At 49.5% G+C, this 12654-nt stretch overlaps 1 protein-coding gene across 1 annotated transcript; it reads right to left on the reverse strand.

Moving 5' to 3' along the window:
- Nucleotides 1–5710: 5710 nt before the first annotated feature.
- On the reverse strand, nt 5711–12082 carry MIF4GD (MIF4G domain containing; the record flags this gene model as incomplete). The annotated part of the gene is made up of 4 exons (XM_078622632.1): nt 5711–8911; nt 10528–10620; nt 11173–11328; nt 11973–12082. Coding segments are annotated over 4 exons (608 nt in total), but the record flags the coding sequence as incomplete, so codon positions are not given.
- Nucleotides 12083–12654: the final 572 nt, after the last annotated feature.

Raw genomic sequence — 12654 nt, forward strand, 5'->3', positions numbered from 1 at the left:
TCCCACTGGGATTTTTTTCACACGGCGTTGAAACGCGGTGGGTTTTTTTCTGGAAGACTTTGATGTTTTTTTCCTCGATTTTTTTCTGTTGCGTGTAGTCACTTGCAGATGTTTCTTGTTCATGTTTTTGTTTTTGTTGCGGTTGAACCCGACTCAAGAGCCTCATGGCTCACAGGGTTATCTCCATAGATATAAAAGGCAAAGTTGTGATTATGTGTGCCTGTTCAAAATGTTTAGCGTACTTCCCGACATGCAACAAACTGGAAATTTGCCATGTGGGTACTTTCCAGACTGTACACCATGCACAAATGATAAAAATACACTTTTGTGTTTTTTTTTTGGGGGGGGGGGGGGGACTCAATAATGCATTGATTTTGTTGCACGGCAAGTGAGCTGTGACGTTACATCCGTCACGTGACCCGCGCACGTGGAAGCGTCCGATTCCCGCTCACGGCCACCACCGGTGACGATTATTTCAACCGCTCCTGGGCCTCCGCTAGGTCGACTCAGCCTCAAACTGGTCTGTTGTGTGTGAACATCGCCACTGGGGGAGACAAAGGCGGCCGGGCGTGATGTTGGCCTATTAAATGAAACTGAATCAATCGCCGGTTTGGGACCTTGGCCCATTCGCTCGCTCGAACGACTGCTTTGTCCACTCGCGAGATTGTGGTTGCGCAACAAGGGGGGGCGTGGCTAAAGTGGATTATGGCCACGCCCTTTTCTTTAATTAGCTCAGACCACTCCCCCCCCCCCTCACCCTGCCCCACTACCCCCCCCCCTCCTTGTAGTCACCGGGTTATTCGATTATACAATCTTGTAATTTTCGATTTAAAGCTTCTTTCGTGACTGCAGGGATTCATCTTCTTGGTAACTTTCGGTAAAGTCACGTAGAATGGAAATAATAAAATAATAAAAATAAAGCATAATAAAATAATATAATAAAATAATAAAAATAAAACATTTTAATACATTCAGACGCTGTCTTCCCGACAGACCTGTTCTCCACCTGAGGACGGCTGCTTGCGTTGTGGCCGAAACGTCGTGAGAATTATTTTATTATGTTTTATTTTTATTATTTTATTATTTCCCTTCTACTTTACCGAAAGAACCAAGAATATGAATCCCTGCAGTCACGAAAGCTTTAAAATTATTTTATTATGTTTTATTTTTATTATTTTATTATTTCCATTCTACGTGACTTTACCGAAAGAACCAAGAAGATGAATCCCTGCAGTCACGAAAGCTTTAAAATTATTTTATTATGTTTTATTTTTATTTTATTATTTCCATTATACGTGACTTTACCGAAAGAACCAAGAAGATGAATCCCTGCAGTCACGAAAGATTTAAAATTATTTTATTATGTTTTATTTTTATTATTTTATTATTTCCATTCTACGTGACTTTACCGAAAGAACCAAGAAGGTGAACAATATTGATGTGAAGCTTTCGTGACTTGCACCAATCCATACTCTTTGGTTCTTTCGGTAAAGTCACGTGGGTAGAAAATGAAAATAAATCACGACGTTTCGGGCGCAACACAAGCGTCCTTCATCAGGTGGGAGAGCATCGTGTTTTCCCACCTGATGACTTTACCGCAAGAACCAAATATTACTGTAATATACTGTCGCGCGGGATATAATGTACGTGAATTTTTTTTTTTTTGGGGGGGGGGGGTGGGTTTACACAATTCGTTTGGACGATGTGGGTGCCATTCGACAATTCGTGTAACTTTCCTACTTCCTCCCTTTATCACTGCTAATCCTACATAACACACGAGCATAACATGACTTTGACCCCCCCACCACCACCGCCTACACATTCCACAAGGAGTGACTAATCCCATATCTGCATTTTCCATTAATATGCTTAATTCCGCTGTTGATATGTAAACTTCTTTGTCAAGGCTCTCTCCTCCCCCCGATCCAGATTAAATATTCGCTGCCAAGCGTGGCGGTATTCATTAGAACGCTGTTTTTCTAACAGCTCTGTTTCCTCACCTGAGGACGGCTGCTTGCGTTGTGGCCGAAACGTCGTGAGAATTTTTATTTTATTATGTTTTATTTTTATTATTTTATTATTTCCCTTCTACGTGACTTTACCGAAAGAACCAGGAAGACGTATAACTTTCGTTTGCGAGAAAAACAACCTTAACACTACCCCCCTTACCGATTGCCATAAATTTCGATTTAAAGCTGCTTTCGTGACTGCAGGGATTCATCTTCTTGGTTCTTTCGGTAAAGTCACGTAGAAGGAAATAATAAATTAATAAAAATAAAACATAATAAAATAATTATCACGACGTTTCGGCCACAATGCAAGCAGCCGTCCAAGCCTGGTGGTGTTTCATTCAGACGCTGTCTTCCCGACAGACCTGTTCTTCACCTGAGGACGGCTGCTTGCGTTGTGGCCGAAACGTCGTGAGAATTATTTTATCATGTTTTATTTTTAGTATTTTATTTCCCTTCTACGTGACTTTACCGAAAGAACCAAGAAGACGATTGCCATAAGTTAAGCACGTTTTAAAAATATATATATAGATACCGTTGCCATGGTTACCTACGACGACTTTATGCCTGTAAGTCTAAAGTTGAGTGGGTTGTCTTTTCGTTTTTGTAACAAAATAAACGGAATCTGTATCTGCCCTGCTCCGCCAACACGACCCCGCTCCCCCTTCCCGCTGCCTCCCAACATTAAACGCAGTATGTGCGAGAATGATCTCTCTCTCTCGTTTATCTTTTTTTTTTACGATCAGTGGAAACAAGAAGATGCTCGGTGTAGTCGGCACTTTGCTTCGTTCATCATTTCGTAATTTTTTTTATAACTTTGCTTTATTTAAACCCCCACCTCTCGCTCACTCTCTCGGTCACTCTCTCGGTCTCTCTCTCGGTCTCTCTCTCGGTCGCTCGCTCGCTCTCTCGCTCGTTCTCTCGCTCGCTCCCTCGCTCCCTCGCTCTCTCTCTCGCTCTCTCGCTCGCTCTCTCGCTCGCTCTCTCTCTCGCTCGTTCTCTCGCTCGCTCCCTCGCTCGCTCCCTCGCTCGCTCTCTCGCTCGCTCTCTCGCTCGCTCTCTCGCTCGCTCTCTCGCTCGCTCTCTCGCTCGCTCTCTCGCTCGCTCTCTCGCTCGCTCTCTCGCTCGCTCTCTCGCTCGCTCTCTCGCTCGCTCTCTCGCTCGTTCTCTCGCTCGCTCCCTCGCTCCCTCGCTCTCTCTCTCGCTCTCTCGCTCGCTCTCTCGCTCGCTCTCTCTCTCGCTCGCTCCCTCGCTCGCTCCCTCGCTCGCTCCCTCGCTCGCTCCCTCGCTCGCTCCCTCGCTCGCTCCCTCGCTCGCTCTCTCGCTCGCTCGCTCGCTCTCTCGCTCGCTCTCTCGCTCGCTCTCTCGCTCGCTCTCTCGCTCGCTCTCTCGCTCGCTCTCTCGCTCGCTCTCTCGCTCGCTCTCTCGCTCGCTCTCTCGCTCGCTCTCTCGCTCTCTCGCTCGCTCTCTCGCTCGCTCTCTCGCTCGCTCTCTCGCTCTCTCGCTCGCTCTCTCGCTCGCTCGCTCTCTCGCTCGCTCTCTCGCTCTCTCGCTCGCTCTCTCGCTCGCTCTCTCGCTCGCTCGCTCTCTCGCTCGCTCTCTCGCTCGCTCTCTCGCTCGCTCTCTCGCTCGCTCTCTCGCTCGCTCTCTCGCTCGCTCGCTCTCTCGCTCGCTCTCTCGCTCGCTCTCTCGCTCGCTCTCTCGCTCGCTCTCTCGCTCGCTCTCTCGCTCGCTCTCTCGCTCGCTCTCTCGCTCGCTCTCTCGCTCGCTCTCTCGCTCGCTCTCTCGCTCGCTCTCTCGCTCGCTCTCTCGCTCGCTCTCTCGCTCGCTCTCTCGCTCGCTCTCTCGCTCGCTCTCTCGCTCGCTCTCTCGCTCGCTCTCTCGCTCGCTCTCTCGCTCGCTCTCTCGCTCGCTCTCTCGCTCGCTCTCTCGCTCGCTCTCTCGCTCGCTCTCTCGCTCGCTCTCTCGCTCGCTCTCTCGCTCGCTCTCTCGCTCGCTCTCTCGCTCGCTCTCTCGCTCGCTCTCTCGCTCGCTCTCTCGCTCGCTCTCTCGCTCGCTCTCTCGCTCGCTCTCTCGCTCGCTCTCTCGCTCGCTCTCTCGCTCGCTCTCTCGCTCGCTCTCTCGCTCGCTCTCTCGCTCGCTCTCTCGCTCGCTCTCTCGCTCGCTCGCCCCCCCCCATGATTTCATTGTCATCATCATTAATATTAAAGGTACGTAAAGTTATTGCAATGCTTGTTTGATGTTCTCGCGTAATGCACCGTTTTATTCGGTGTTTAGTTAATACGCGGGCAAGTTCGTCAAGCTCCGACGGGTTTGACTGCGGCCCTGGTTTCCCTAACACCCTCCCCTCCGTGCCGCTCACTTCTGATATTCTCTCATCACCATCACCCCCTATCACCATCACCACCCTCTCATCATCATCACCACTCTCTCATCACCATCCTCTCATCATCACCACCCTCTCATCATCATCATCACCACCCTATCACCACCCTCTCATATTCACCATCACCACTCTCTCATCATCATCACCACCACCCTATCACCACCTTCTCATCATCATCACCACCACCCTCTCATCATCATCACCACCACCCTATCACCACCTTCTCATCATCATCACCACCACCCTCTCATCATCACCACCACCCTATCACCACCCTCTCATCATCATCACCACCCTATCATCACCAACCAATCATCATCATCACCACCCTCTCATCATCATCACCACCCTATTAAAATCACCACCCTCTCATTATCATCACCACCACCCTATCACCACCCTCTCATCATCATCACCACCCTATTAAAATCACCACCCTCTCATCATCATCACCACCACCCTCTCATCATCATCACCACCACCCTATCACCACCTTCTCATCATCATCACCACCACCCTATCACCACCCTCTCATCATCATCACCACCCTATCATCACCAACCTATCATCATCATCACCACCACCACCCTATCACAACCCTCTCTCATCATCACCACCACCACCCTATCACCACCCTCTCATCATCACCACCACCCTATTAAAATCACCACCCTCTCATCACCATCACCACCCTCTCATCATCATCACCATCACCACTCTCTCATCATCATCACCACCACATCACCACCTTCTCATCATCATCACCACCACCCTATCACCACCCTCTCATCATCATCACCACCCTATCATCACCAACCAATCATCATCACCACCCTCTCATCATCCTCAACATCTTGGCCTGATCATTGCTTCTCCCAACCCCCTTCCTGCACCGTTACTTTTCCTCCTCCTCCTCTCTTCCGTTTCCGTTTCAATGACGTACAAGCACACGTGCGCCTACGGAATGGAATCAAATGTTAAGCAAATCACTTCATCGGCACCGAGGCTCCCACAAGGCCATGCGGGAGGGCGCGTGGCGCAGTTTGACGCCAGCTGCCGTAGAGCGCGTGGCGGTCGTGTCGCTGCGGTTCTCTGCGGCGAGTAACGACGTCTTTAAGAACAGCGGCGCTGCTGCTGCTGCTGCTAAGCCTCGAGATAAAATGAACACCCAGCCGCCTGCACGCTCCACACCCTGCAAACGTCTCTGAAAGGATGAATGTCGTCCCAAGGTCTTGGCAGTCGGAGTGATCGTCACGCTTGTTGATTTTTTTTGGTCCGGGCGCAGCCATCGAAATGAAACGCTGGTGGCAAGCGATAAGAGATTCGGACGAAACTCGCTCGTTTATTTAAAAAACAAACTACGAAAGTGAAAAGACGCGACCCCCATTCAAAAAATAGATATTCATAAGCAACTTAACTGCCACACCGCATCTTAGAATTCGGCAAGAGCTACACTTGCCGACTTGTAAATGCACGCAAAGCCGATTCCGTACGAATTCGCACTCCCGAAGGGGAGTGTGATTCTTAGAGGCGGCTGGGTGGGCTCAGCCGGCACTCCTGAGAACCTGGGTTCGATCCAGGTTGAGGCCACCTGTAATCAAAACGGATTTCTCTCTTCTTGGTTCTCTCGGTAAAGTCACGTAGAAGGGAAATAATAAAATAATAAAAATTCAACATAATAAAATACAATTCTCACGACGTTTCGGCCACAACGCAAGCAGCCGTCCTCAGGTGAAGAACAGGTCTGTCGGAAAGACAGGTCTGTCGGAAAGACAGCGTCTGAATGAAGAACAGGTCTGTCGGAAAGACAGCGTCTGAATGACGCTGTCTTTCCGACAGCCCTGTTCTTCACCTGAGGACGGCTGCTTGCGTTGTGACCAAAACGTCGTGAAAATGATTTTATTATGTTTTATTTTTATTATTTTATTATTTCCCTTCTACGTGACTTTACCGAAAGAACCAAGAAGATGAATCCCCGCAGTCACGAAAGCAGCTTTAAATCGGATTTCTCTCTTGTCAACAACATGCGGGCCCAGTGGTTTCACAACGGCCGTGTCAGGGACAGCGTGTCTATACACCTTGAGGATTCTGGGTTCCAGGTTCACTCCTAGAGCCCGAGCATTTTTTCCTGCTTTTGGAGGCTTCATAATCGCCGTGTCGGAGACAGTAAGTCAGCAGCACCACCGAGACCCGAGATATGAACCCAGGTTCCCAGCTGCCCGTGGTTAAACCGGGTTCTCAAGTGCATTGAGCTATTGGTCTCTCTGCCCAGTCAGCAATGACTCACGCAGACTGAAGAGTCCCATAGGCTCACAGAGACCTGCAGACTTAGACAGGAGACCGACAGATTCACATCGACGTAGTTTCGATCTAAAGCTTTCGTGACTGCGGGGATTCATATTCTTGGTTCTTTCGGTAAAGTCGCGTAGAAGGGAAATAATAAAATAATAAAAATATAAAACAATACAAATTCTCACCACGTTTCGACCGCAACACAAGCAATCATCAACTGCCAAAATCGCTGTTCGTGGTGCTGACGTTAAGAAAAAAACGCCACTTTTTTAAAATTTTCTTGCCGTGGATTTCACACCTGATGATGATTGCGCGTGTTGCAGTCGAGACGTCGTGAGAATTTTAACTGTTTTATATTTTTATTCTTTCATAATTTCCCTTCTACGTGACTTTACCGAAAGAACCAAGAATATAATATCGACGTAGTTGCCATCAAAGCGGGTGCTCAGGTTCAGTGAGTTGATGGTAAAAGCCACCCACAGACTCACATAGAGACCTGTAGACTTAGACAGAGACCCGTAGACTTGCATAGACCGAGCTGGGATTAAACTGGGTTCTCAAACGCAATAAAAATCCTGATCACAGAGCCGAAGCTGGCATCACTGACAACCCTGCGCTGGTGGGAATCAAACGTTTCTGCCGCCGCCCGCAATAAAAAAAAAATAAAAAACCCCGGCTCCTCTCAGCGTTGCCGAGTTGACCGTTTCAGCCGCAACGGACCAAGGAACCGCGCGCAGAAACACACCGAGTAGAATCTGGTTGGCAACTTGCCGTAGCTAAATCGCGGGCTCGCGTCTTGTGAGTTTGTCGCGTGTCTCCTGAGCGGCCGCTGCGTGGATCTGGCGGAGGCGGAGAAGGCGGCCACGATGGCATCTTGAACGGATCACTCAAAACATGATAATTGGTTTTTTACCCTTCTATCTGGCAACAAAACTGACACCTTTTTTTTACAAGGAGTCATGTTTGCATAGACCACAATACCTGCAGTCGTAATACAAACAAAAAAACACAACTCCGATAATGTATGCACTGTCCTTGATGTTGATTGGTCCACACCCGAGACAGCTTTCCTTAGAGCCCAGTCTCACATGGTGTTGGACCAGATGATGCCAAAAGGCGAAACATATCCCGGCTCTGGAGAACACCGTCACAGCTGCTGCTCCACCTCCTCCCGCTCCTCCGTCCCTCCCTCCTCATCACCGCTGGGCTACTCGGCAGCTCGCTGTAGTAGTAGCGCGTCGTCATCGCTGGGCTACTCGGCAGCTCGCTGTAGTAGTAGCGCGTCGTCATCGCTGGGCTACTCGGCAGCTCGCTGTAGTAGTAGCGCGTCGTCATCGCTGGGCTACTCGGCAGCTCGCTGTAGTAGTAGCGCGTCGTCATCGCTGGGCTACTCGGCAGCTCGCTGTAGTAGTAGCGCGTCGTCATCGCTGGGCTACTCGGCAGCTCGCTGTAGTAGTAGCGCGTCGTCATCGCTGGGCTACTCGGCAGCTCGCTGTAGTAGTAGCGCGTCGTCACCGCTGGGCTACTCAGCAGCTCGCTGTAGTAGTAGCGCGTCGTCACCGCTGGGCTACTCGGCAGCTCGCTGTAGTAGTAGCGCGTCGTCACCGCTGGCCTACTCAGCAGCTCGCTGTAGTAGTAGCGCGTCGTCACCGCTGGGCTACTCGGCAGCTCGCTGTAGTAGTAGCGCGTCGTCACCGCTGGGCTACTCGGACAGCTCGCTGTAGTAGTAGCGCGTCGTCGCCGCTGGGCTACTCAGCAGCTCGCTGTAGTAGTAGCGCGTCGTCACCGCTGGGCTACTCGGACAGCTCGCTGTAGTAGTAGCGCGTCGTCGCCGCTGGGCTACTCAGCAGCTCGCTGTAGTAGTAGCGCGTCGTCACCGCTGGGCTACTCGGACAGCTCGCTGTAGTAGTAGCGCGTCGTCGCCGCTGGGCTACTCGGCAGCTCGCTGTAGTAGTAGCGCGTCGTCACCGCTGGGCTACTCGGACAGCTCGCTGTAGTAGTAGCGCGTCGCCGCGTCGGTCAGCTCCCAGCCGCCGGCTCGCACCTCGATGAGCTCCAGCAGCAGCAGGCGCGACAGAGACGGCAAGTCGGGGCCCAGCAGGAACGCGTCGCGCAGGGCGCAGAAGAGCTCGTCCATGCGGGAGTCGCCCGCCGGTCCACCCGCCGCCGCCGCCTCTTCCAAGCCTTCGCCGATGCGCTGCAGCTCGCGAGCAAGGCAGTCGATCTGCCGGGCCGGAGGAAAGGCTTACGGGGGGGGGAGGTGGGGGGGGGATTCCACGGAGAACGCGGAGAGTTTTACGTTTGTCGTGCGGTGCATTGATCCGATCGGGGGGGCTGGAACGGTCAACTCGCGAAAGCCCGGGAGATCCCCGCTTGTTTGATTCGTTTCTTTCATCGCGGGCGAGATGAAATAAGGCGAGATGAAATGAACGCGGCATGAATGGAAATGCAGACTGAGATGATTTTGTAGCATCATTAGACTGCCATGTACTACTTAGGGAGAGCTATACGTGGAAAGCCGGTTTAGCCAGAACCTGGCTGGATGGATTTTGCATTTAATCTGCACCAGGTCGGCTAAACAAACAAGTGTGTGCGTGTGTGCGCGGAGCGGTTAGCGCGCTGCGCTACGAACCCGGTGACCAGAGTTCGATTCTCGCTGACGGCCAACATCGGTGACGGTCACCTCTCCTACTCGTGATGAAGGTTTGTGGGTCGGATCACGCGAGTGCAAATGTGTCGTAACCCTACCCCACCACCACCCGACACGGCCAGTAAGGTTTGTCACGTAGACAACGCGCGCCAATTAGTTGACTAGTATAGTGTATAGTAGTGTATAGTGTAGTGTATAGTAGTGTAGTGTAGTGCATAGTAGTGTATAGTGTAGTGTATAGTAGTGTAGTGTATAGTAGTGTACAATGTAGTGTATAGTAGTGTAGTGTATAGTAGTGTATAGTGTAGTGTATAGTGTAGTGTATAGTAGTGTATAGTGTAGTGTATAGTAGTGTACAGTGTAGTGTATAGTAGTGGTGTATAGTAGTGTATAGTGTAGTGTATAGTAGTATAGTGTATAGTAGTGTATAGTGTAGTGTATAGTAGTGTATAGTGTAGTGTATAGCAGTGTATAGTATAGTGTAGTGTATAGTGTAGTGTATAGTAGTGTATAGTGTAGTGTATAGTAGTGTAAAGTGTAGTGTATAGTAGTGTATAGTGTAGTGTATAGCAGTGTATAGTATAGTGTAGTGTATAGTGTAGTGTATAGTAGTGTATAGTATAGTGTATAGTAGTGTAAAGTGTAGTGTATAGTAGTGTATAGTGTAGTGTATAGTAGTGTACGGTGTAGTGTATAGTAGTGTATAGTGTAGTGTATAGTAGTGTATAGTGTAGTGTATAGCAGTGTATAGTGTAGTGTATAGTGTAGTATACTACTTCAGCCCACCGGCGTGTTGGAGAGTAAATCCACAACATTTACAATGTGAGTAGTACGACGTCTCGCTGGTAATTGCATCCAGCATCATCGGGCGATTTGCCAGAACAGTGAAGCAATCCACCTGCTTCCAGTCTTATATCGATCAAGATGAGGTGTGGATTTTATTACCGATTTTTGTTTTTTTGCTATCGGTGGGAACGGGAGAACCCGGAGGAGACCCGTTACCGGAACGTGTGGGTGGGGAGACGCGAGAGAGCGAGAGAGCGAGAGAGCGAGAGAGAGAGACGCGAGAGAGAGAGCGAAAGAGAGAGCGAGAGAGACGCGAGAGAGCGAGAGAGAACATACAAACTCGTACTCGTAAAGGCGCCCGAGTCGGGTGTCGAACACCCCGGGGGGGAGGGGGGGGGAAATACCTCTTGGGGATTGCACACCGCGTCGGGCTGGGCGAGGCGAGTGAGGCAGTCGTGGATGGGTCCCACCAAGGCGACCATGGGGGCGCCATTCACCTGCCACGGAGAACGCGGAGAGTTTTACGTTCGATAATTGTTTTTTTTACCCTTTTATCTGGCAACAAAACTGACACCTTTTTTACAAGGAGTCATGTTTGCATAGACCACAATACCTGCGGTCGGAATGCAAACAAAAAACACAACTCTGATAATGTATGCACTGTCCTTGAAGTTGATTGGTCCACACCCGAGACAACTTTCCTTAGAGCCTAGTCTCACATGGTGTTGGACCAGATGACGCCAAAAGGCGCACGACCAATCAACTTCAAGGACAATGCATACATTATCAGAGTTGTATTTTTTGTTTGCATTACTACCGCAGGTATTGTGGTCAATGCAAACATGACCCCTTGTAAAAAAGGTGTCAGTTTCGTTGCCAGTATCAATAAATTTTCCGATTCCGATGACCGTAATTGTCGTGGTAGTCCAGAGCCGCGTCACGTCGGGAGCTCTGAACCGGCCCAGCGTGCCGGGTCCGGCCGTTTGCGTTGCTAGCTGCGAGACGTCGCTACTCGCGCGCGAGCTGAACCACCGCCCCCACCGCGTCACCTTGACGTGGTCGAAGAGGTTGCACATGAGGGTGACGAAGAGCACCCATCGCTGCACGTCGTCCTTCCGCGTCTCCTCGCGCCGCCCAAACTCCGTCTGCAGCTGCGTGAGGAGGTGGCGCCTGAACAAGGCCGAGGCTCCCGCCTTACTCTCCGCCTGGGCGCAAGCGCAAGGACGGAGATTCACACTCACCCGTAAAGCCTCAGGCCTGTTGGGGCGAGCGCTGTTAGCGAGTGGCACCTACGAAGGCCGGCACGTGCACGCCAAGAGGGTCGGTGGCCAGCAGCACCACACACGCCTCGACCGCCAGCGGCGATGATTGCACACAACGCCAGGTACTCATTTGAGACCGAGTCGAGCGAGGGATGGCCCAGGACCGGTTCTGAGAATCCTCAATGGTGTTGGCCTTGAGTGGGAATCGAACTTGGGTCGCTGGCTTCGTAGTGCAGCGCGCTAACCACGACACTACTGCCCTTCGCGAGCAAAGGAGCACACACACACACACACACGTGTGCGCGCACACACGTGTGCGTGTACACAAGAGCAAATACAATATAGAGACAAGCTATACCCCGTGTAGCCTTATCAAAACAGCACACACAATTCATCTTCTTGATTATTTCGGTGAAGTCACGTAGAAGGGAAATAATAAAATAATAAAAATCAAACATAATAAAATACAATTCTCACGACGTTTCGGCCACAACGCAAACAGCCGTCCTCAGGTGAAGAACAGGTCTGTCGGAAAGACAGACCTGTTCGTCACTGATGACAACACGATATCCTATCTCTGGGGGCACCTGCATGATGGTGTGGCAGATTTTGCCCGCCTGCTTGCAAAATGCCGGGTCCTTCAGTGCCACGTTGACCACCGTCACGGCGGCTTTCTGCAGGTCCACCGCCTCCGGTTCTGCAGCACGAACAAGGGGGTTGAAGATCACACAGGGTGAGCGCGAATGGGCGTCTAATTAAGGCGACAGTCACCCTCCCCTCCACCCTCCAAGGGTCGGATGTGCGACGCTGCATTGTGTTTTGCTAAATGCAGCAATTCTAGATTTGAAGCTTTCGTGACTGCAAGGATTCATACTCTTAGATGTTTTCGGTAAAGTCACGTGGGTTAAAAATGATAATAAAAAATAAATAATAGAAATAATAAAATACAATTTCTATAATTATTTCCATTATTTTAGAAAAAAAATGTATTTCTATTATTATTTCCATTATTTTAGAATTTTTTTATCTTTTATTTCTAAAAAATTTTATTTCTATTATTTTTCATAGAAATAAAAATAAATATTTTTTATTTCTATTATTTCTATTATTTTAGAAATAATTATTTTTATTTTTTATTTCTAGTATTATTTCTATTTTTTTTTAATTAAAAATAAAAACAAATATTTCTAGAATTTTTTATTTTGTATTAGAAATAAAAATAGAAATAAATTGTTTCATTTTTTATTTCTATTATTATTTCTATTATTT

This window comes from Lampetra planeri, unplaced genomic scaffold, assembly GCF_965212315.1.
Source record: "Lampetra planeri unplaced genomic scaffold, kcLamPlan1.2.h2 scaffold_1671, whole genome shotgun sequence".
Classification (NCBI taxonomy): domain Eukaryota; kingdom Metazoa; phylum Chordata; class Hyperoartia; order Petromyzontiformes; family Petromyzontidae; genus Lampetra; species Lampetra planeri.